Source organism: Esox lucius, chromosome 9 (genome assembly GCF_011004845.1).
Source record: "Esox lucius isolate fEsoLuc1 chromosome 9, fEsoLuc1.pri, whole genome shotgun sequence".
NCBI lineage: Eukaryota > Metazoa > Chordata > Actinopteri > Esociformes > Esocidae > Esox > Esox lucius.
In genome coordinates this window covers 22,826,948-22,848,323 of record NC_047577.1, presented here as the reverse complement: position 1 = coordinate 22,848,323, position 21,376 = coordinate 22,826,948, and the positions used below count along the sequence as shown (strand labels likewise).

At 40.6% G+C, this 21,376-nt stretch overlaps 1 protein-coding gene across 4 annotated transcripts; it reads left to right on the top strand.

Moving 5' to 3' along the window:
* Positions 1-289: 289 nt before the first annotated feature.
* tmem178 (transmembrane protein 178) lies at positions 290-20,657 on the top strand. 4 transcript variants are annotated; one of them, XM_010898555.4, is made up of 4 exons: positions 290-1,136; positions 8,098-8,211; positions 15,958-16,179; positions 20,279-20,657. In XM_010898555.4, exons 1-4 carry the CDS (start codon positions 725-727, stop codon positions 20,518-20,520), a joined length of 990 nt encoding a protein of 329 aa, XP_010896857.2. In that variant the 5' UTR covers positions 290-724; the 3' UTR covers positions 20,521-20,657. The 4 variants fall into 4 exon arrangements, with proteins under 4 accessions (XP_010896857.2, XP_010896859.2, XP_010896858.2 ...); XM_010898556.4 differs by having other exon boundaries at positions 293-1,136; positions 15,958-16,095; XM_010898558.5 differs by having other exon boundaries at positions 296-434; positions 15,958-16,095.
* The last annotated feature ends 719 nt before the right edge of the window (positions 20,658-21,376 follow it).

Here is a 21,376-nt window from a genome sequence, read left to right as displayed (position 1 = left end):
TGGAAAGACTGCCACAGTAAAGGCTCAAATAATATTGTAAGACTTTAGCACTAAAGTCTTACAATATAAATCTCACAATACAAATGGTAAACACTTTGTTGTATTGGGAATGCTAATGTTTCTTTAAAATTGGGTTAGATAGGTAAGATTGAATTTCAACCTAAATTCAACCTATCAAGTAGGCCTATATATATTTTTTGTACAACCGCGCATTGGACAACCTTTGATTAGATGCGTTTGAGTTAAGAATCCCTTTTTTAGACACACCCATCTCTATTACACACGGTGTGAATGAGTAGCACAACCTTGACATTCCCTCACACTGTATGTGTCGCCGCCGGAAGATGGTCCGTAGTCTCTCCACGCGAATAGGAGCAGCCCTCGGTTTTCCCCGACTGTGTCACGGAGCGAGAGGAGTAGTGTGGTGTATGCAGGTAAACACTAGCATTCTCGGCCACAGAGAGGCAAGTGCGGTGTGCCGAGTTTAACCCACACCCAGCGCGCCAGTACAGGGTACGGATCCACCTGTGTGTATATCTTCGGTTTAGCACCCCGCGGGTGGACAGTACAATATGCCAATGCGCACTCGGAAGTGAACGGTGTTCGTTGGTTGAAGGATGCCTAAAAATGCTTAGTAACTGGAATAGCAGGTGCTGGAAGAAGGGCGTCCGACTGTCAATACGACTAAACTGTGCGCATAGCGCGGAGCGCTGATGTTTGAGCCATGGAGAAGCAAGCTCTTGTAACCGCGCTGAGCTTGTCCATGAGCGTTTTCTCGTTACTCTTGTTGGTCACCGCTATCTTTACCGACCACTGGTACGAGACGGACACCAGAAGGCATAAGGAGAACTGCGATAAATATGGGTCAGATTCTAACGACCAGAAAAACAGAGAGATGCCAATATACCACCTGCCTCTGGTGGACAACAGCAACTCCAAGCGGAACGTGGCGCTTATGAAGCCGATTCACGTCGGGAGTAGAGAGGAGGAATTGCTTGAGAACTGGAGGGCGATACTAGGGATGGGGATTCTTGAGACAGAATGTGGGCGTCCGTTGTTCTCCACGTATTCTGGACTGTGGAGAAAATGCTACTTTGAAGGCATGGACCGGGATATTGATAAACTAATTTCAAAGGGTAAGTTTGAATGTGGACAGTAAAAAGTGGGAGAAAGGAAAAACACTAGTGAAATTCGATGTAAATAATCCGTGTCTAGGCAAGGACAGTTTTGGAAATCATTCGGTTAATCGAGGTGGCCTCCAACTGTGGCAATTATTCAGCATACGTGCATTGCGTCAAAATAAGGTTTATGAGGGCTTTCTGGAGCTCATGGTTATCCACGCCCTAACTAATTTCTAGGAATATTAATTACTATTTAAAAGTCATTAACAGTGAATACTTTATTGGGCCATTGTGATTTTTGTCGCAATCAATGGGCAGCGAAATGCCATTCGCATGATTTACGTTATTATGGTAACTTACTAGGCATATTTCCCCATTCATTTTACATCAATTTCTCCACGTAGTAATTGTTGTATACCGGCTTTGGAAATGTTTCAGTTAAATCAGAGCCACCTATAAGACAAGAAAAGCCTATAGGTTGATCTACAGTGATGGACGATGGAATGAAATAATAATAATAATAAACAGCCCAAACCTTTATTAAGCCACCTCCATAGGGAAACCATTTATTCCTAAAGGGAACCCATTTTTAAAATTTCGGCTCTACATAGAACCACAAGGTTTAACCACAAACCAATTTTTTTCTACCGGAGTATGCTCTTGTAGGTATAAGATAACGCTTCATGGTAAAAGTAAAAAACATAAAAGAATGAAAACATTTGGGAACCCTTTTCTCTTCTACAGGCTTATGAAGGGTTCATCTTAGAATCCTACATTCCCCAAAACCTTTTATAAGGACAAATATAATCTTTCTTTAAACTCTTATTCTACCTACAACAACAGGGGCTTGTCCAAGAGGATTAATTTAAGAAGTATTTTGTCAGACTGAATGTTTATTAAAGCCCCATCAAGTATTTTCAAGCTTGAAACTCAAATAATTTATCAGGATTAAGGGAGAACATTTTCCCAGTGTCAAGTCCGTTCAGATTTAATCAGAAGTTAAATGCCACCAAAACCCACCTTGCTTTTAAAGTAGCTGAAGTATCAAGTGAAGCATCTCGACCTTCAGTATCTACCCTTTGATTTCTGTCAACATTTATTTAATTTGTCTCAACCTGTGAACAATAAGGCTAGTGGGCTTAGGCTGTACCACATGTAAATAGTTGACTCTTGAACAATTTTTGACCTAGATGGGAACTAAATGCCTCCATGAGCATCTTATTGACTAAGGGGCTATAGGTTACAAATGGCACCCTATTCACTATACAGTGCACTTAGTTTTACTAGTGTTAAAATCAAAGGGTATATCATGTAAAACCGATTCAATGTCATCAGTTGCATATTGAGCAGGCTTTTTGAAGTAAGCGTGTACCTGTGTTTGATCTCTCTGCAAGCTTGAGGTTTGAATTGAGGTGAGCCGCTGCATGCCTTCACATTGATGAGTTGCTCTATATCAGCCCGCAACAGTCTTTAAAATTAGCACCTTATTCCCTATAGTGTGCTACTTTTGGACTATTGCTCTATTAGCGGTGGTCAAAATAAGTGCACTATTTAGGGAACAAAGTGCTAATTTGATTTGACTCTTAGGGGCTGAGGAAGAGCTACTCATATCTATGTAATGGCATACAGTGTTGGCTACTGTAAAGACACTAGCTCCCTAACGGCAAGAGTGAGATGCATCGGCACAGCTGTCAGCCTTTCACCACACACTCACAGTAAGAGATCAAACACAGGTGCTCGCTAACTTCAAAAGGCCTGCCAATATGAGCTTGAGGATGTTGAATAATTTCTACAAGGTATGAAGTGGGATTTGTGGACCGCAAGACTGCCTTGCAATGTTTTATTTATGTTTTTAACCTTTTTTTTTCTAATGTTGAATAAGAAAACATTCTCATTTACCATAACGACCTGGGAAGTAATTGGGTTAACTACCTTGCTCAGAGTTTTTTAATATATTGTCATAAAAAAACATAATTACCACTCACAAGTGAAGCGAATAACGTTGACCATCTCCTAACAATGATATGATGATAAGCCAACAATCAGTTCTCATAGTCAGTGTGTTACATGCAGGAGAAATAGGCAGGAATAAAAACCTTGAGCGACTTTGACATGTGCCGAATTGTTATAGTCAGATGAATGGGTCACAGGATCTCTGAAACAGCCAGGCTTGTGGGGTGCTCCTGATCATCAGTGGTGAGTACCTACCGACAGTGGTCTGAGGAAGGACAAACCACAAACCGCCAACAGGGCATCCAAGTCTCATTGAGGTGTCCAAGTCTCATCGACCCCTTCATGACAATGGTATTCTCTGATGGGTGTCCAAGTCTCATCGATGCGCGAGGGCAACAAAGGCTATTCTGTTTAGTCCGAACCAACCAAAGGTCTACTGTGGCACAAGTCACAGAGATTTTTTATAATGGTTATGGGAGGAATGTGTCACAACACACAATGCATTGCACCCTGCTGCGTATGGGGCATAGCTGCAGACCGGTCAGAGTGCCCTTGATGACTCCTGTCCACCTACAATGGGCATGAGAGCAATCGAAACTGGAAGGTCGCCTGGTCAAATGAGTTCTGTTTTCTTTTACATCACGGGATTGCCGTGTACGTGTGTGCCGTTTACCTGGGGAAGTGATGGCACCAGGATGCACTGTGGGAAGACGACAAGCCAGTGGATGGAGTGTAATGCTCTGGGCAAGATTCTGCTGGGAAGCTCTGGGTCATGGCGTTCATGTGGGCATCAATTTGACACATGCCACCTACCTAGACATCGTTGCAGACCAGGTAGACCCCTTCTTGGCACTGGTAATCTCTGATGGCAGTGACCTCCTTCATTAGGATAATGTGTCCTGTCATTTTTGCACACATTGTTTGGGAAGAATTTGAGGAACGTAATGAAGAATTCAAGGTGTTGCCTTGACCTCCAAATTCCCCAGATCTCAATTCGATTGAGTATCTGTGGGATGTATTGGATCAACAAGTCCAATCCATGGAACTTACAGGTCTTGAAGGATCTGCTACTAATGTCTTGTTGCCAGATACTACAGGACACCTTCAGGGGTCTTGTAGAGTCCATGTCTCGGTGGGTCTGCCCTATTTTGGCAACACGAAGAGGACCAACAACATATTAGGAAGATGGTCATAATGTTTTGGGTCATCAGTGCATACACTAGCAAGCAAGTTTATTTGTTGAGGTAATCTGAAGAGATTTCACCCCATGCTTCCTGAAGCACCTCCCACAAGTTGGATTGGCTTGATGGGTACTACTTACGTACCATACGGTCAAGCTGCTCCCACAACGGCTCAGTAGGGTTGAGATTGTGTGAGTGTGCTGGCCACTCCATGATAGACAGCTGACTCTTCCCTAAATATTTATTGCATATTTTGGAGCTGTGCTTTGGGTCATTGTCCTGTTGATGGAGGAAATTAGCTCCCATCATGTGCTGTCCACAGGGTACAGCATGACATTGTGAATAGTAGCACGAAATTCTGGGCCCTGTACATAGGTGGTCTCTGAGGGCCCCTCCCCTCTTTATTCAAGATTCAAACATTTTCGAGGGCCCCTCTACACGTTAGGGCCCTGTATACTCAGTACACCTTTTCCCACTGGTCTGTTGCCACTGATTGCAAAATGGAGTGATAGCCTTCTGTGGAGTAAGATGCCGAAAGGTTAAGCGTATGTATTGATAGGATCATAAGAAAGTCACACGCAAAACATGAAACGTTAAGTGTGAAATAAGATATTTTTATGCGTTAAATTCTTACTTTACATTTATTTGTTTACGAATAATTTTTCTATGTACAAACTTTTGTCAGTAATCTGGCATCTGCAAAGATACGAACTGAACGTAGCTCTTCGAAACTGTAAAGTTAGCAAAAATAAGTTGTACCGCTAGCCCAGTGCTCTACCATAGCGATTCCTGACTTCATGATCAAAATAAAACTCCATTGCTGTTTTCTAAGACTGCATAAAAAATAATATCAGTACACTAACATGCATTTAGGGATTAAGTAAAATACTTTAATGTGAAAATGACACGGACACAGCCTTGCATAGAATATCCGTCTGAGCTGCAAAATAAAATTAAGTGATTGAGGTCAAGATATTATTTTAATTATTACAGTCTATCATGTGCTTTTTAATGGCTGTGTTTTTTCCATCATATTTTTGTATCCTGGAACTTCTGTAATGATTGCATAATTGCATGATTGCATGTTTTAGTTATTCAGTATTTTAAACTTAAATTTTAAGTTTTCATTTTACAGCAACCACACAGGGGAAAAGTAAAGACACAAGAAGTGTTTAGGCTTACACAATGATAACATTTTATGAGTTTAAGTGATTTTTTTATTACATGTGAAACTAATGCACAAATAAAGAACATGGATTATGCACATGAAAATCAGTTTTCTCTATGCATGCATGAAGAGAGAAGAGACATCAGATTGAAATCTTACAGGATACCTACAGGTGCTGGTCATATCGTTAGAATATTATCAAAAAGTTGATTTATTTCAGTAATTCCATTCAAAAAGTGAAACTTGTATAATGTAATAATAATAATGATAAATGATATTTATATAGCGCTTTTCTTAGACTCAAAGTCACTTTACAATGCAGGTAGGTTATAAAAACAAAACAAACAAAACAAGACAAGATTCAGACACACATAATGTATACATTCATTCCACACAGACTGATATACACTCACCTAAAGGATTATTAGGAACACCTGTTCAAATTCTCATTAATGCAATTATCTAATCAACCAATCACATGGCAGTTGCTTCAGTGCATTTAGGGGTGTGGTCCTGGTTGAGTGTTTTGCAGGGACTATTTAAAGAAAGCTGTCAGTTAAGGACCTGTGACTGGCTTCTGTTTCCCAAACTAGACACTCTAATGTATTTGTCCTTTTGCTCAGTTGTGCACCGGGGCCCCCCACTCCTCTTTCTATTCTGGTAAGAGACTGTTTGCGCTGTGAAGGGAGCAGTAAACAATGCTGTACAAGATCTTCAGTTTCCTGGAAATTTCTCACATGGAATAACATTAATTTCTCAGAACAAGAATAGACTGATGAGTTTCAGGAGAAAGTTCTTGTTTCTGGCCACTTTGAGCCTGTAATCCAACCCACAATTGCTGATGCTCCAGAAACTCAACTAGTTTGAAGAATTCCGGTTTCATTGCTTCTTTAATCAGCACAACAGCTGATTATCAGGTTTTCTAATGATAGCATAGCCTTTTAAAATGATTAGTAAACACAATGTGCCATTAGAACACAGGAGTGATGATTGCTGATAATGGGTCTTTTTACGTCTATGTAGATATTCCATAAAAAATCAGATGTTTCCAGCTCCAATAGTAATTTCAAGGTCCTTCACTGTATTTCTGATCAATTTGACTTTATTTTAATGGACAAAAAAATTGCTTTTCTTTCAAAAACAAGGACATTTCTAAGTGGCCTCAAACCTTTGATCAGTAGTGTAAAAAAAAATCTGATGGCATACTAACTCAACTCTGCAGTAGGCCTAGGTCTACAGTACCGCACACATGTTTAAGAAGAAACTGGATTGCTACAATCCCTAGTAAATGTCAGTGTTTACTCTTATCAAACCCAGTGAATCTTCTCAAATGCATGCAGTAGTTTGAGGCAGTAAAATATATTACACAAAAGAACGGGGTAAGGGACCTTTACAATGCATGCACAATAATAAAAATTATTATAATAATAAGCCTAACCTGTGTAATGAACAATGCAGGTCAATTGACCAAATACTCAATAATCTATTGAAAAGTCCTTTGATCCTGTGTTTTACAGAGATCTTACTCTCACTCCTTATGACACTTTTAGATACTGACCACTGCAGACCGGGAACACACCACAAGGGCTGCAGTTTTGGAGATGCTCTTACCCAGTCATCTAGCCATCACAATTTGGTCAAAGTCGCTCAGATCCTTACGTTTGCCCATTTTTCCTGCTTCTAACACATCAACTTTGAGGGCAGAATGTTCCCTTGCTGCCTAATATATCCCACCCACTGACAGGTGCCATGACAACAAGTTTATCAGTGTTATTCACTTCACCTGTCAGTGGTCATAATGTTATGGCTGATTGGTGAATAGTGGTTGCAATAAGGCAGTGGTTCCCAACTCCGGTCCTCGAGTACCCCCAACAGCACACATTTTTGTTGTAGCCCTGGACAAGCGCACCCAATTCAACTCAATGAGAGCCTGATAATTAGTTGACAAGTTGAATCAGCTGTGCTTGGCTGGGGCTACAGTGAAAATATGTACTGTGGGGGGTACTTGAGGACCGTAGTTGGGAACCACTGCAATAAGGGAAAGGCATGACAGGGGCACGAGATTAGGGGATGATGCATTGGTGTCCTTGGGAAATTGGTGATTACGGGTGTATAGGACCGCCGTTACACATTAGGATAACTGGGAAGTATTACAGTATTTCAGTATTACACTGAAGATGTGAAAATGTAGTAAGGCAGTTATGTAGCTTAACACAAAATAGATTTTGTTATTTCATAATAACTTCACAGTTTTCACCCAATTCTTTAACTATGACCTGTAATTATCTACAGTTTGATTAAAGTTGTTTTACTTAAGAAATATATTTTATTCAATATGTTAAAAAGCATATTTTCTATGTAAGAATGATGTAGGCTTCCACCAACAACATACGCGTGGTGGTGCACTGTATTCCAGTCATACAAATATAAGTGTGCGTAGAATGCTGATTGGCCAACTCACCCTCCCCTAGACTGCATAAAACTTTATGTTCACTTTGAGATGTTTATTATTATGTTTGTCTCCAATTCATGCTTTGACCCCAAGTATGAGTATAGAAGTCAACAACATCATTTTTGTATTAGTTAACAGAGTATTAACTTTTAAACAGATGAGAGATTTTTATTGGGCAGTTACTTTAAATGTAGAGCCTTCACAAATCCAGTTTCTCCACAGGTATTGCTGACCGATGCACAACTGTCAAGTACCATTTCTCTCAGCCTATTCGGCTCAGAAACATCCCCCTCAACCTGACGAGGACCATTCAGCAAGATGAATGGCATCTCTTACGTAAGTATTGCAGACTTGATTTTCCCAAACCAACTGCAATAAAACTGCTTCTATGCCTAGCTGTAATTTATTGGCCTGTGTTGAAGCTGTTGAACTATGGTTAGCTGGTCTTTCTGTGATGTTAGAAACTTGGTTCCAGGTACTCTTTGACTGATTCATATTGATGTTGGTTGATTTCAGTATGATCCATGTTGACAGGTTCCCGATCATATGGCCAGATATCTGTCATATTGGTTGTGTTGGGGTCCATTGTGATGAGCTTTTCCATTAACTGATTGGTGGAATAATATACAGTATCGACCCAAATGTCAGTGCTACGTATTTGGGGGACATTTCTAAAACATATTTATGTAAAAAATATATATTTTAAACCAATGCTGAGCTGTTACATGTACACCAGATAAAAGTAGAAGAAACGCACACCTTAGTTGACGAGGTGCTGGCTAAAGGTTATGGAATGGAAACAAAATGAATGAAAAAGCCACACACCCTAAACTCAAATGCATATAATTTCTTTAATAAGACCAACGTTTCGACAGACACGCTTTGTACCCTGATGAAGACAGCGTGTCTGTGGAAACACGTACACCAGAGGCATTACTTTAAACTGCTAAACAACCCTAGGCCTGGGGGCACATTTCTTATTGTCAAGTTATGTTTATGTTGTCCACCCCGACCTTTCACTTTTCTCTGTTCGCCACCGTTTCTCTCCACTTCTACCTACAACCCTGTGTGGTTACAGCATTCTTTCAATGGCAACTGACCCCACTTTTGGGAGAGGCTAGAGCACGATGACACGAGGAAACCTCTGCTGACAAGGCCACTTCCTACCCTGGGTGAAGCTTGCCAATATGTGTTGCCCAACGGAGCTTCCAACCACCCAGCAGCACAGTCCAGGCTCAGACCTAGACTGTGGTGGATCATTTAGCACAAGATCACTTTGCCACCTGAGTGACATGTGGCCCACATTTCTAACTCAAACAAAATAATGACCGTGTTTCTCTACCTTCTACCTTCTCTACCTATCCTATTAGGGACTGTTTTCTGTTACATGCAATAATACTTATTAGTATTATGTGTATTTGTTCTCGTTTTTGTGTTCTATTTTATGCATTGTTAAACTTTAGAGGATCATATTTGCTGAAAGAGCAGTGGTCTGGATGAAAAAAGTGTTTTCAACATAGTTCTGAACATGTCTGTAGTCTTGGTGAATGAAATAACAGGAGAAGAATGATATTCCTCCATATTTACTTGGATTAAAATTTTAAGACATAGGGATTCTTTCAGGCAACTATAACCTGTGATAAGCTTATTACTTTCAGACAACCTGGATATGCTTTTCTAATGTTGAAAAGCTAGTATTGTTCATCCAGTGTCCCAACCCTTATTACATAAGCATAATGTTCTTGCAGAGGATGTAAATGTCAGCTGGTAGAAAGTATGTATTAACTCCACAGGGTCTATTATTGCACCGCTGGTCCAGGGGAGAACATTAATCAAAATCGGAATTGGATTGATTTGCTGATTTGCCATGTTGGCTGGCTGCCTTTATATATTGCTTCCATTCCAGATGAAATCCTATTAACTCTTAAATGCACTTACTACTTTTCTGATCCCTTTTGGTTAAAATATCTCCCTTTTAAGATTTCCCCCGAAGCATGTACCTATCTTGCAATTAATGTTAATATATATTACAAGATACATAATATTTCAAGTTAACCTTAAACATACCTTCGGGGGCTGGGGATGGAGTTGTCATGAATACCTATTCCCTTTTTAATTTGGGGCTGGTATTTTCACATGATTCCATGCCTGTGCTTATTTATGTCTGTTCAATGAACAATTTTTCAACCACTTTTTCCTACTCATGAGTGTGGACTGCACAATGTGTGGAATATGCTATTATTTGGGAAAAAGACAGATTATTATTTGGGAAAGAAGGCATGTTGATGCCAAAACGCTGGTGTTTTACAGAGTGCGACTTTCTTTTCATGTCCCACTTCATCTTTATCTGACACATTTATGACAAGCACCCCAGAGTGTTAGGTTGTTATAATAAAAGTAGTTGCAATCAACATAACCCACCATAAAGCTATTGAGTGTTGAGTGAATGTACTACATTTGTACTCTGAAATAAAGAACAATGCCATCAAACAATTCTAATTTTCCTATACTAATTCATTTTTCAGCGTTACCTCAATTTTAATTATGGAAATATGCTGTTCCCATGGTAAAACAGATTACTAAAGAATATTATTGTATTTATAATAGAAAATATAATTCTGGAGTATAGATGTGGTAAAGAGGTTATTGTAATGCAATAGAATGCTGAAGGATTAGCCACTCATGGTGGAAAACCTTAGGATGCTGCCATTGATACACAGTCAAAAACTCTGATCTAACAAAATTATTACTTGTCAAACACTTATGATTTCTTCATTCAAACAGGCTTTTTATAGAATGACATGAATCTGATATGAATATATTTTGCTATTTTTGCTGCCAATTAAAGAATTGTCCTTTTCATATTTGGGAAATAATTGCTAATGGCTACACACAACTTGAATCAGCTGGTAAGATAGTTAACATAAAGAAATTGGCGGTTTTAGTCAAAGTTGTTTTTAGCTGTAATGCAGTGGATTGTTGACAATAATTAATAAAAATAAAAATAAAACATAAAAAAAAAACATATTTTGGTGTTGACATCCATACAAGTAACAAACTTATATTTGTACTTATACTGTATAATTTTATACTACTGCTCTGTATTATAAACCAGGGGGTTTGAGCATTGATTGCTAACTCTCCTCAAAGAGAGTCAAGATCACTTAAGTCAATAGTCATGTGCTTTCCAAGTCTTTTGTGCAGATTCCTGCAGCTCCATTCACCTAAAAGAGTAATCTTATTACTCTCAAATGATTCTTTGTTCAAAATACCTCAAAATTGACCAGGAACCATAAAAATTATATCACAATTGTTCTTATTGTTACTTAAACAAATGTGCGTGGACTCAATGCATTAACCAGGAACCATACAAAATAGACATGACTCTATGCATGACCCCAAACATATAGACTACATTACATCAGATTGGGAAATGCAAATTTTACTAGCTTACATTTTGTCCATTAAATCTCCTGTTTTATTCACTTTAAGTATTGTAGAATAAAAAATGTGTGTGAACCAATATGATGCACTATCCTCACTATTTATTGTTTCTGCAGTGAGGATATACACTCACCTAAAGGATTATTAGGAACGCCATACTAATGCTGTGTTTGACCCCCTTTCGCCTTCAGAACTGCCTTAATTCTATGTGGCGTTGATTCAACAAGGTACTGAAAGCATTCTTCAGAAATGTTGGCTAATATTGATAGGATAGCATCTTGCAGTTGATGGAGATTTGTGGGATGCACATCCAGGGCACGAAGCTCCCGTTCCACCACATCCCAAAGATGCTCTATTGGGTTGAGATCTGGTGACTGTGGGGGCCATTTCAGTACAGTGAACTCTTTTGAAATGATTCGAGCTTTGTGACATGGTGCACTATCTTGCTGGAAGTAGCCATCAGAGGATGGGTACATGGTGGTCATAAAGGGATGGACATGGTCAGAAACAATGCTCAGATAGGCCATGGCATTTAAACGATGCCCAATTGGCACTAAGGGGCCTAAAGTGTGCCAAGAAAACATCCCCCACACCATTACACCACCACCAGCCTGCACAGTGGTAACAAGGCATGATGGATCCATGTTCTCATTCTGTTTACGCCAAATTCTGACTCTACCATCTGAATGTCTCAACAGAAATTGAGACTCATCAGACCAGGCAACATTCTTCTAGTCTTCAACTGTCCAATTTTGATGAGCTTGTGCATATTGTAGCCTCTTTTTCCTATTTGTAGTGGAGATGAGTGGTACTCGGTGGGGTCTTCTGCTGTTGTAGCCCATCCGCCTCAAGGTTGTGCGTGTTGTGGCTTCACAAATGCTTTGCTGCATACCTCGGTTGTAACGAGTGGTTATTTCAGTCAAAGTTGCTTTTCTATCAGCTTGAATCAGTCGGCCCATTCTCCTCTGACCTCTAGCATCAACAAGGAATTTTCTCCCACAGGACTGCCGCATACTGGATGTTTTTCCCTTTTCAAACCATTCTTTGTAAACCCTAGAAATGGTTGTGCGTGAAAATCCCAGTAACTGAGCAGATTGTGAAATACTCAGACCGGCCCGTCTGGCACCAACAACCATGCCACGCTCAAAATTGCTTAAATCACCTTTCTTTCCCATTCTGACATTCAGTTTGGAGTTTAGGAGATTGTCTTGACCAGGACCACACCCCTAAATGCATTGAAACAACTGCCATGTGATTGGTTGATTAGATAATTACATTAATGAGAAATTGAACAGGTGTTCCTAATAATCCTTTAGGTGAGTGTATGTTGGGGATTTTCCACAAATGTTTCTACCCTCTGTAACATTGCAGGTAGGAGGCATGCTACAAGTGCAAGAAGAATGGTGGACTTTTAATAAAGAACTAAGAATAAAAAACTAATGTAACAGAAACAAAACAGAAACTGCAACAAGAAAACAGAAACAACGTTACATTGGAAACCAAATCCAAATAATGACCAACAACATACACCAGGGAGGAAGAAACTTCAATAGAGAACACATGTAGGGGCAATAAAAACAAAACGATGTCCGTGAGTCCAGTGGCAGCAGCCACCAATCCTACAGCACCATCAAAACCCACAAAGCCCTTCATGAAGTCGCTCAAAATGTGCTTACTTAATCCACAGTAAAATATATTTTGGTTTTGAAAAAATAATATATTTGTATCTAAATATTAATTTTGATTTATGTAAGGATAGAAATAACATGTTAGGGTATGGAGACTCACTGTGTATAATATTCCCATTAGTTGTAATAATGCAATAATAAAACTCGGTTCTCTGCCTTTGCATATTTTAAAATGTGCAAATGGGTTATGATATATTTGGATCAAGATATCTCTAAGATTTTGATGTCTGTTATAACAACGAAGGGGGAAACATCAATAACGATGATCTCTGAAGCAAAATGGGAAAGCATTTCTTTTCAGCAAAGCCTTTTACCTGAAAAGGTTTTCACCTAAGACTTACAAACTTTTGTTTCTACAGTGCGGTCTGTAAATGTGGGGACAGTGAAGAATGTTTTCTTATTTTGGATTTATACTCCAAATGGATTTGAAATCAAACCATTACATTGGTTGGTTTCGCCATTTATAAATGAAAACAGTTTTCATGCATAGTGCTCATCTTTCAGGCCAACAAAAGTATTGGGACAATTGGCTTGACTGGGGTTTCTGTTTATGAGAGAGAACTGGTCAGGTGTGTTCCATCAGGTGTGTTCCATCACATCATCACAAAAATAATGTTCACAATAATAAATTAAAGAAACCAAAAAGTGCACAAGGTAGGCGTGGATGTGTCATGCACAACCATCTGCAGAAGACCTATGCAGAACTACAGAGGCTACATGGCAAGGTTCAAACACTAGTTAGCTTTAAAAACATGATGGCCAGGTAAGTAAGTCCTAAAGGAGCCTGCAAAGTTCTGGAAAAAAATGTATTGTAGACACAAGAGGCAAAGATTAACTTATGGTTCCTCAACATATCACATCATATGTGAAATATTTGGGAGGGGTGTTATATTTTAGGCATGTATGACTCACTGGTCTTTATTGATGATGTAACTGGTGACAGCAACTGCAGAATGAATCCAACTTTACCCAATGAATCTGCCAACTTTACCCAATTCCCTCCCTTCTCCTGACCATTTCCCAAGACCTTTCCCCATTCCTTACCTCCTACATCAACTCATCCCAGACCCCTGATTGCATCCCCCCCATGACTTCAAGATGGCCAGTGCTACCTCTCTCCTAATGAAACCACCATGTTACCCCTCTGAGATGAAAAAATACCAGTATCCCTTTTGACATTCCTTTCCAAAACTTGAGTGTGCTACGTCCAAACAACTCTCTGGTTATCTCTCATAACCAGAGAGGCTTCAAAACAGGTGACTCAACAGAGACCGCTCTCTTCTGTGTCACTGATGCTCTTTGCACTGCCTTGGTGACTCTTCAATTCTCATTGTCCTGGATCTATCCACTGCCTTTCACACTGTGAGCCACAAGATCCTTCTCTTTGTCCTGTCTAAGCTAGATGTCTCAGGCTGTCCACGCTTTTGGATTGCATCTTACCTGGCAGGCCAACACTACCAGGCTGCCCCTACGTATGTGAAGAGGATTGGTGTATGTCCCGTGATCCCTCACTATTGGTGTTCCCCAGGTTCTGTTTCAGGGCCGTTCTGTCATATCCTCACATTGTCTCTCCTGCCATTTTTATGTGGATGACACAGAATGTTTTTTCTCGTTCCCCAATTCTGGTGCCTAGGTGGTAACACGCATCTCTATATGCCTGGCTGACATCTCTGCTTGGATGTTTGCACACCACCTGAAGCTCAGCCTCGACTGTTGTCTATCATGATCAACAACTCCTCTGGAGAGTGTCTTGTCTGCTCAAAGACATGCCTTTCATGATCAACATCTCCAACATTGCCCAGAGTGCAAAGAACCTTGACAAGACCCTAGACAACAACTTTCTGTTCTCTGCAAACATCTAGGCAGTGTCTCGTCCCTCCAGGATCATGCTGTACAGCATTCAAAATGTATGACCTTACCTTACACAGGTAGCAGCACAGGTACTAATCCAGGCACTTGTCATCTCATGCCTGGACTACTGCATCGGTTGGGAGGGCTGCCACAGTGTGCCACCAAACCCCTGCAATTCATCTAGAAGTGTGCACCCCTCCAGGTTTTCAACCTTTCCATATTCATCCATGTCTCCCCGCTACTCCATGCACTCCACTGGCTTCCAGCAGAAGCTTACATTGACTACAAGACCCTGGTACTTTCCTTTGTAGAAGCAAGGGGAACAGCCCCACACTACCTCCAGGCAATACTCATAACTACTTCTGAGCTTTTGGCAATATCACCCCATGTTCTGCCTAATCCATACTTGTCTCTGTTCTTGCACCCCAAAGACACCAACTTTCCCTTGAGGCTAGGACAACAGATTAAATTCTGCGGGGGATTATATGATACATTTGGGGGTTTCAAAGCACTTTGTTTTAATAGTGTAAAGGACTCAACACTTCACTGTCTGGGATGTTTGATAGTAAGCAAGCATAGCATGCAAGTTTATTTATATAGCACAATTCATACATCGTAGCAATTCAATGTGCTTTACAAAGAAAAATATATGAAAGTACAATAACTTTCAGGGATAGGGATTTTGGACAAGGTTGCCATGCCTCGTCATGCTCTGGTGACTCCTTTCGGCAGTTTGAATGCCTGCAAGCTCAACATTTGCCAGGATATATGCTCTCCACTATTTGTGTAGGCTTGGGCAGAAACATCCTGGTTGAGCCAGTGGTATGACAAGCAGACCGGCTTGGCATGGTGTGATTAAGAGGACACTGTCCTGAGCCCTCTGGGAGTTGCTGAGAGGAAGGACAGCCATACTCACAAAATGGGCCTCGAGAATTTGATAAGTAGAGACAAAAATATTTCCTGTGGTTCGTTAGTATCAGGCGGTGGTTGTCATGGAAATGGTGTGCTAACGATTACACTAAGCTTCGATCTGTCCGTCTATCTGTGTGTGCTTGGTTGTGTATGTGTCTGCATAAATCCCTGTGTGTGTGTGTCCCAGATCTGCGTCGGATCACGGCAGGGTTCCTGGGCATGGCGGCTGCTGTGTTGCTGTGCGGCAGCATCGTGGCCACAGTGGGCTTCTTCTGGGAGGAGAGCCTCACCCAGCATGTCTCCGGCCTGCTCTTCCTGATGGCAGGTACGACGCCTGCCAACTACCAACACCCTCGCGCTCCCAACCCACCTCTCCTGCGGAAATGTCACTGTGCATGTGTATGTGTGGGTGAGTTGGTGGGGCAACCAGTGTGTGCGTGTGTGTGTGTCTGGTGCTAACTTTTGTCTTTACGCCTTCTATCTCTCTTGGCTTTTCTCCTTTTCTCTCTCATCCAAATCTTCCCAAGCGTTCCTCAAACACAGGCTGAAGGCACTTTTTAGCAGCATTTTCAAATGCCATATGGCTAGAGATGCATTCGCATGTACAGTGGGGAGAACAAGTATTTGATACACTGCCGATTTTGCAGGTTTTCCAACTTACAAAGCATGTAGAATTCTGTAATTTTTATAATAGGTACTCTTCAACTGTAAGTGACGGAATCTAAAACAAAAATTCAGAAAATCTCGTTGTATGATGTTTAAGTAATTAATTTGCATTTACTTGCATGACATAAGTATTTGATACATCAGAAAAGCAGAACTAAATATTTGGTACAGAAACCTTTGTTTGCAATTACAGAGATCATACGTTTCCTGTAGTTCTTGACCAGGTTTGCACACACTGCAGCAGGGATTTTGGCCCACTCCTCCATACAGACCTTCTCCAATACGGACTTTCAGCTCCCTCCAAAGATTTTCTATTGGGTTCAGGTCTGGAGACTGGCTGGGCCACTCCAGGACCTTGAGATGCTTCTTACGGAGCCACTCCTTAGTTTCCTTGGCTGTGTGTTTCGGGTCGTTGTCATGCTGGAAGACCCAGCCACGACCCATCTTCAATGCTCTTACTGAGGGAAGGAGGTTGTTGGCCAAGATTTCGTGATACATTGCCCCATCCATCCTCCCCTCAAAGAAATCCAGAAAAACGCTTGTCAAAAATTTTATAAATTGATTAGCATTTTAATGAGTGAAATAAGTATTTGATCCCCCCTCAATCAGAAAGATTTCTGTCTCCCAAGTGTCTTTTATACAAGTAACGAGCTGAGATTAGGAGCACACTCATAAAGGGAATGCTCCTAATCTCAGCTTGTTACCTGAATAAAAGACACCTGTCAACAGAAGCAATCAATCAGATTCCAAACTCTCCACCATGGCCAAGACCAAAGAGCTGTCCAAGGATGTCAGGGACAAGATTGTAGGCTGGAATGGGCTACAAGAACATTGCCAAGCAGTGAGAAGGTGAAAATAGTTGGTGGAAATATTCGCAAATGGAAGAAACACAAAATAATTATCAATCTCCCTCGGTCTGGGGCTCCACTCCTCCACACAGACCTGTTTCCACTTCCATGCTTCATGGTTGGGATGGTGTTCATGGGGTTGTACTCATCCCCAAATATGGCGAGTGGAGTTTAGACAACAATGGATTTTTTTGTTGTTATTCTGTCTCTCACTGTTCAAATAAACCTACCATTAAAATTATAGACTGATCATTTCTTTGTCAGTGGGCAAATGTACAAAATTAGTGGGCAAAAAAAAAAATCCCCTCACTGTATTCCTGTAACACATAATATTACTTAATGCATTGGCTCTTACATACATTGATATTTAAGTAATTTAACCAATGTTCTTATCCAGAGCAAGTGAATACATTTTCTCATACTGGCTCCCTGTGGGAATTGAACCCACAACCCTGCATTATAGGCACAATGCTCTACCATCTGACCTATACGCAGCATATCTTCCCCCACCTCCTATTGCATACTAGTAATTTAGCTTTAGTTTTCCTTTCAACTTTTGTTATTTATTCATGGATGTTGTACCCATTAATTTATTTGCCATGTGGGTGGTTATCAAAGTTGGAATATGTTGCGCTGACACTCCCACGCTATTTTACTTCAAAACGGTGATCACTGTTGTATTCTCCAAGGCATCATTGCACATCATGACACGCGCTATAGAAGACTATGTATGCCACACTGATATCAGGGACTGGACTATGCATCAGTCTCCATCTGTCCTCTGTGTTCATCACACACAATATCTCAGGCACAGCTGCTTTTGATGAAATATGGGGGAATGGTAAGACTCTGGATAACAATGTCTGCTACATGACTAAAATCTGAAAGTAGAATTAAGAAAAATACATTCCATCAATGGCCTGTGCACAGTACACATGATAAAATGACACAGCACATGAGGAAAGTTTAAAGCATAATTAAATTGATACAAACTTGTTTTATTTATTTCCTAATTTAATGGAATTAATTAATTGCTGTCACAAATTGGCCTAAGCTGCATGGCAACTTAGGTTCAACATGTTTACTGCTGCCTTGTTTTTCACGACGTTGCTGTAATGCTCTTCCTAACAAATGACCTGCTCGACCAAGTGCCACATGTCCACCTTCTGTGGATGTCGGATTTAAAGGGGAAATCTGGGATTGTTACCTCTGATCTTGGTCTTTTAGGGGGCACTGTGTAGAAGTTTTCCAAGACTGAATTTAAACAATAACACAAATTGTTTCCTCCTCCTTTTTTTTTACCAAACAAGACCGGAATGGTATTAGCTATTCCAGGGTTGTTTAGGGTAGGAAGATAGTACTAGTGTCTAAAGCGAGTATGAGACTAATAGTCAATGCAAACTGATAGATAGACCGGCAACAAAATGTAACTGCATAACATCCTGGGCATTCAGAATGAATTATTCATTCAGAAAATAACTATTTGAAACATTAACTTAAAACCTTTAATGCAGATGTCTTTTGTTCATTTATGCATGTATTTCTGCTGATAGTACAGTAAAATGTATATACATTAATGTACAAATGTCTTATTTTGGATATAAGAAGTCTACACATCCTTATTGAAAAGGATACTGAAAAAAAGGCTGAAATAAAGGAACCTATACTTACTATACTTCCTACCAATTTTTGGCAGGTCTTTTATTGACAGTAAGAATCTGGTGTTGAAAGGTAAAGTGGAGACAGGAATTGAACAATGGTCTCCGGCGGGGAGCTGTGGATGTTACCACTGGATTATGGCTCTGCACATGCCAGATGTTTTTTCTGAAATTAAAGGTGAAAATGATTGTAAGATACAGAATTAAAAAAAAAAGTTTATATTTAAAAAATATTGTAATTATTTTGGTCAATGGCCATTTCTGTACACTGATCTTCCTTGAACGAAGCCCTTCTTCAGTTGATTTGGCTCTGTGCTTCTGGTGGTTGTCATGTTGAAAACAGAAATTCTTCTTTAAATGTAGCTTTCTAGCAGAGGGCACCAGCGTTTGAGCCAAAATAGTTTTATATTTTGAGATATTCATTGTGCTCTCTATCCTGACCAGAGCCCCTGTCCCCACTGAGGAGAAAAGGCCCCATACCTTGATGTTGCCACCACAATGCTTGATTGTATCTTTATAGATACTGTGTGCTTCGTTTTGAGGAGCACTGTTGGCTTTGTTCAAAACATATATTTTGGAATGAATGCCATAAAGTTCTGTCAGCCCATAACACATTTTCCCACATGGTTTCGGGTGAATATGTCTTAGATGCTCTTTTTTAGTGAGAAATCCTTAACATTTTCCCACCCTACCACACAGCTGACTTGTGGAGAATATGCACAATGGTTGTATTATGCAGGGAGCACCCAGTTCCTGCCAGAAATTCCTGCAGCTCTTTTATGGTTACGTTGGCCTTTTGGAAGCCACCTTGATGAGCTTTCTCCTTGGCCTGAACTTTGCAATGTGCTAGTGGTGCCATCTTATATGATACATGTAATGCATACAAAATGATGTTATCATCTGATTGGTACCTTTCCCATAGAGCTTTTGTTAGCTCTGTGTGAACCACAGCTATTGCTGCAGTATGCAACCAAACCTTAAAGCATATTCTACAGGAACAGATTATTGTATTCAGTTCTAATCAGAATATATTCAACTGATGTCAGGTGATAGCAATTTACTTTTGTACATAATTTGAATGTGATGGGTTAATTCTGAGCACAGTTACATACACCATTATAAATGGTGTGCACACTTACAGGATTGCATCAAGCATTTCTTCAAAAAATTAACCATTTGTTTTTCAACTAATTGCTTTTTGTAAATTGCATTCTTTTTAATTAGGGTGTGCTCTCTTGTGGTATACAGACCTTAGTTTAACTGCCGGATCACTTTTTTGCCGTGATTCAATTCCTCTATTGCCCATGTAATAAACGTTTTCATTTGTCCCCTCCAGGTATCTTCTGCACCATTTCCCTCTGCACCTACGCCGCTAGCGTCACCTATGACCTCTCCCGAAATCCGCCCTTCATCTACGGGCTGCCCAGTGACGTCGACCATGGCTACGGCTGGTCCATCTTCTGCGCCTGGGTCAGCCTGGGATTGACCGTGGCATCTGGCTGCCTCTGCACCACCTACCCCTTGGTCAGCCGAACCAAGGCCCTGCGCTCCAAAACCGCCCGGGAGTCCTCGGTATGAGAGGCATGCGCTGCATGAGAAGATTGAGCCCCAACCCCAGTCTCCCCCTCCCAAAGCTTCGAAAGTTGAATTATTTGACCCTGGCACCTCATTGGTGTCCGAAGACCAATAAAAAGACGTGTTTCAGTAAGACGTGGGAATCTTGTTGGTCGTTTTTGTAGATGATCGCTGTCCTTTATCGAGGTGTTATGCAAAGTGCAGGTGCTATGATGTGTTATTTATTTGTGGTGATAGGTGCACACAGGGAAACTTACACACACATGTGAACCCACACGTACGTAGACAAAGAAACACACACACACACACACACCCTAGCAATCTTTCTCTGTCTCCAAGACATGGTGAACAAGGACAGTGTAAAAAACATGAAATGTGCAGGGGGTATACCACATGCACTTAAACCGTGTGTATATAGTGTAACCATATATATGGTAGATCCACATGATATGGATTGTTATCGGTTGCTCTGCGATATTGAATCAAATGGACACTACGTAGAAATGCTGTGAGAGCAATAATCCGGTTTTAATCCATCGCTAATATCAGTACTGGCGATTAAAGAAGTATTTGGAAACCCCATTAACAAGTCCCTGCACAAATAAGCAAACATATTGAAAAATTGTAGAGCTTACCAAGTTGAGGACAGTCATTTTTCAAACATGGACACAATTGGTGCAAGATTGTACTGCACAGAAGAGGGGGGCGGATGAGATCATGTCAACACAGCTTGAAAGGTACACATTTTCATTTGGACAATTCTGACATGTTCTGCACAGACAACAGTAAGGAATGGCTTTTGCAACAACTCCATCTGATGCCACCGGAGGACCTGGGATATTTCTGGGGACATTACAGT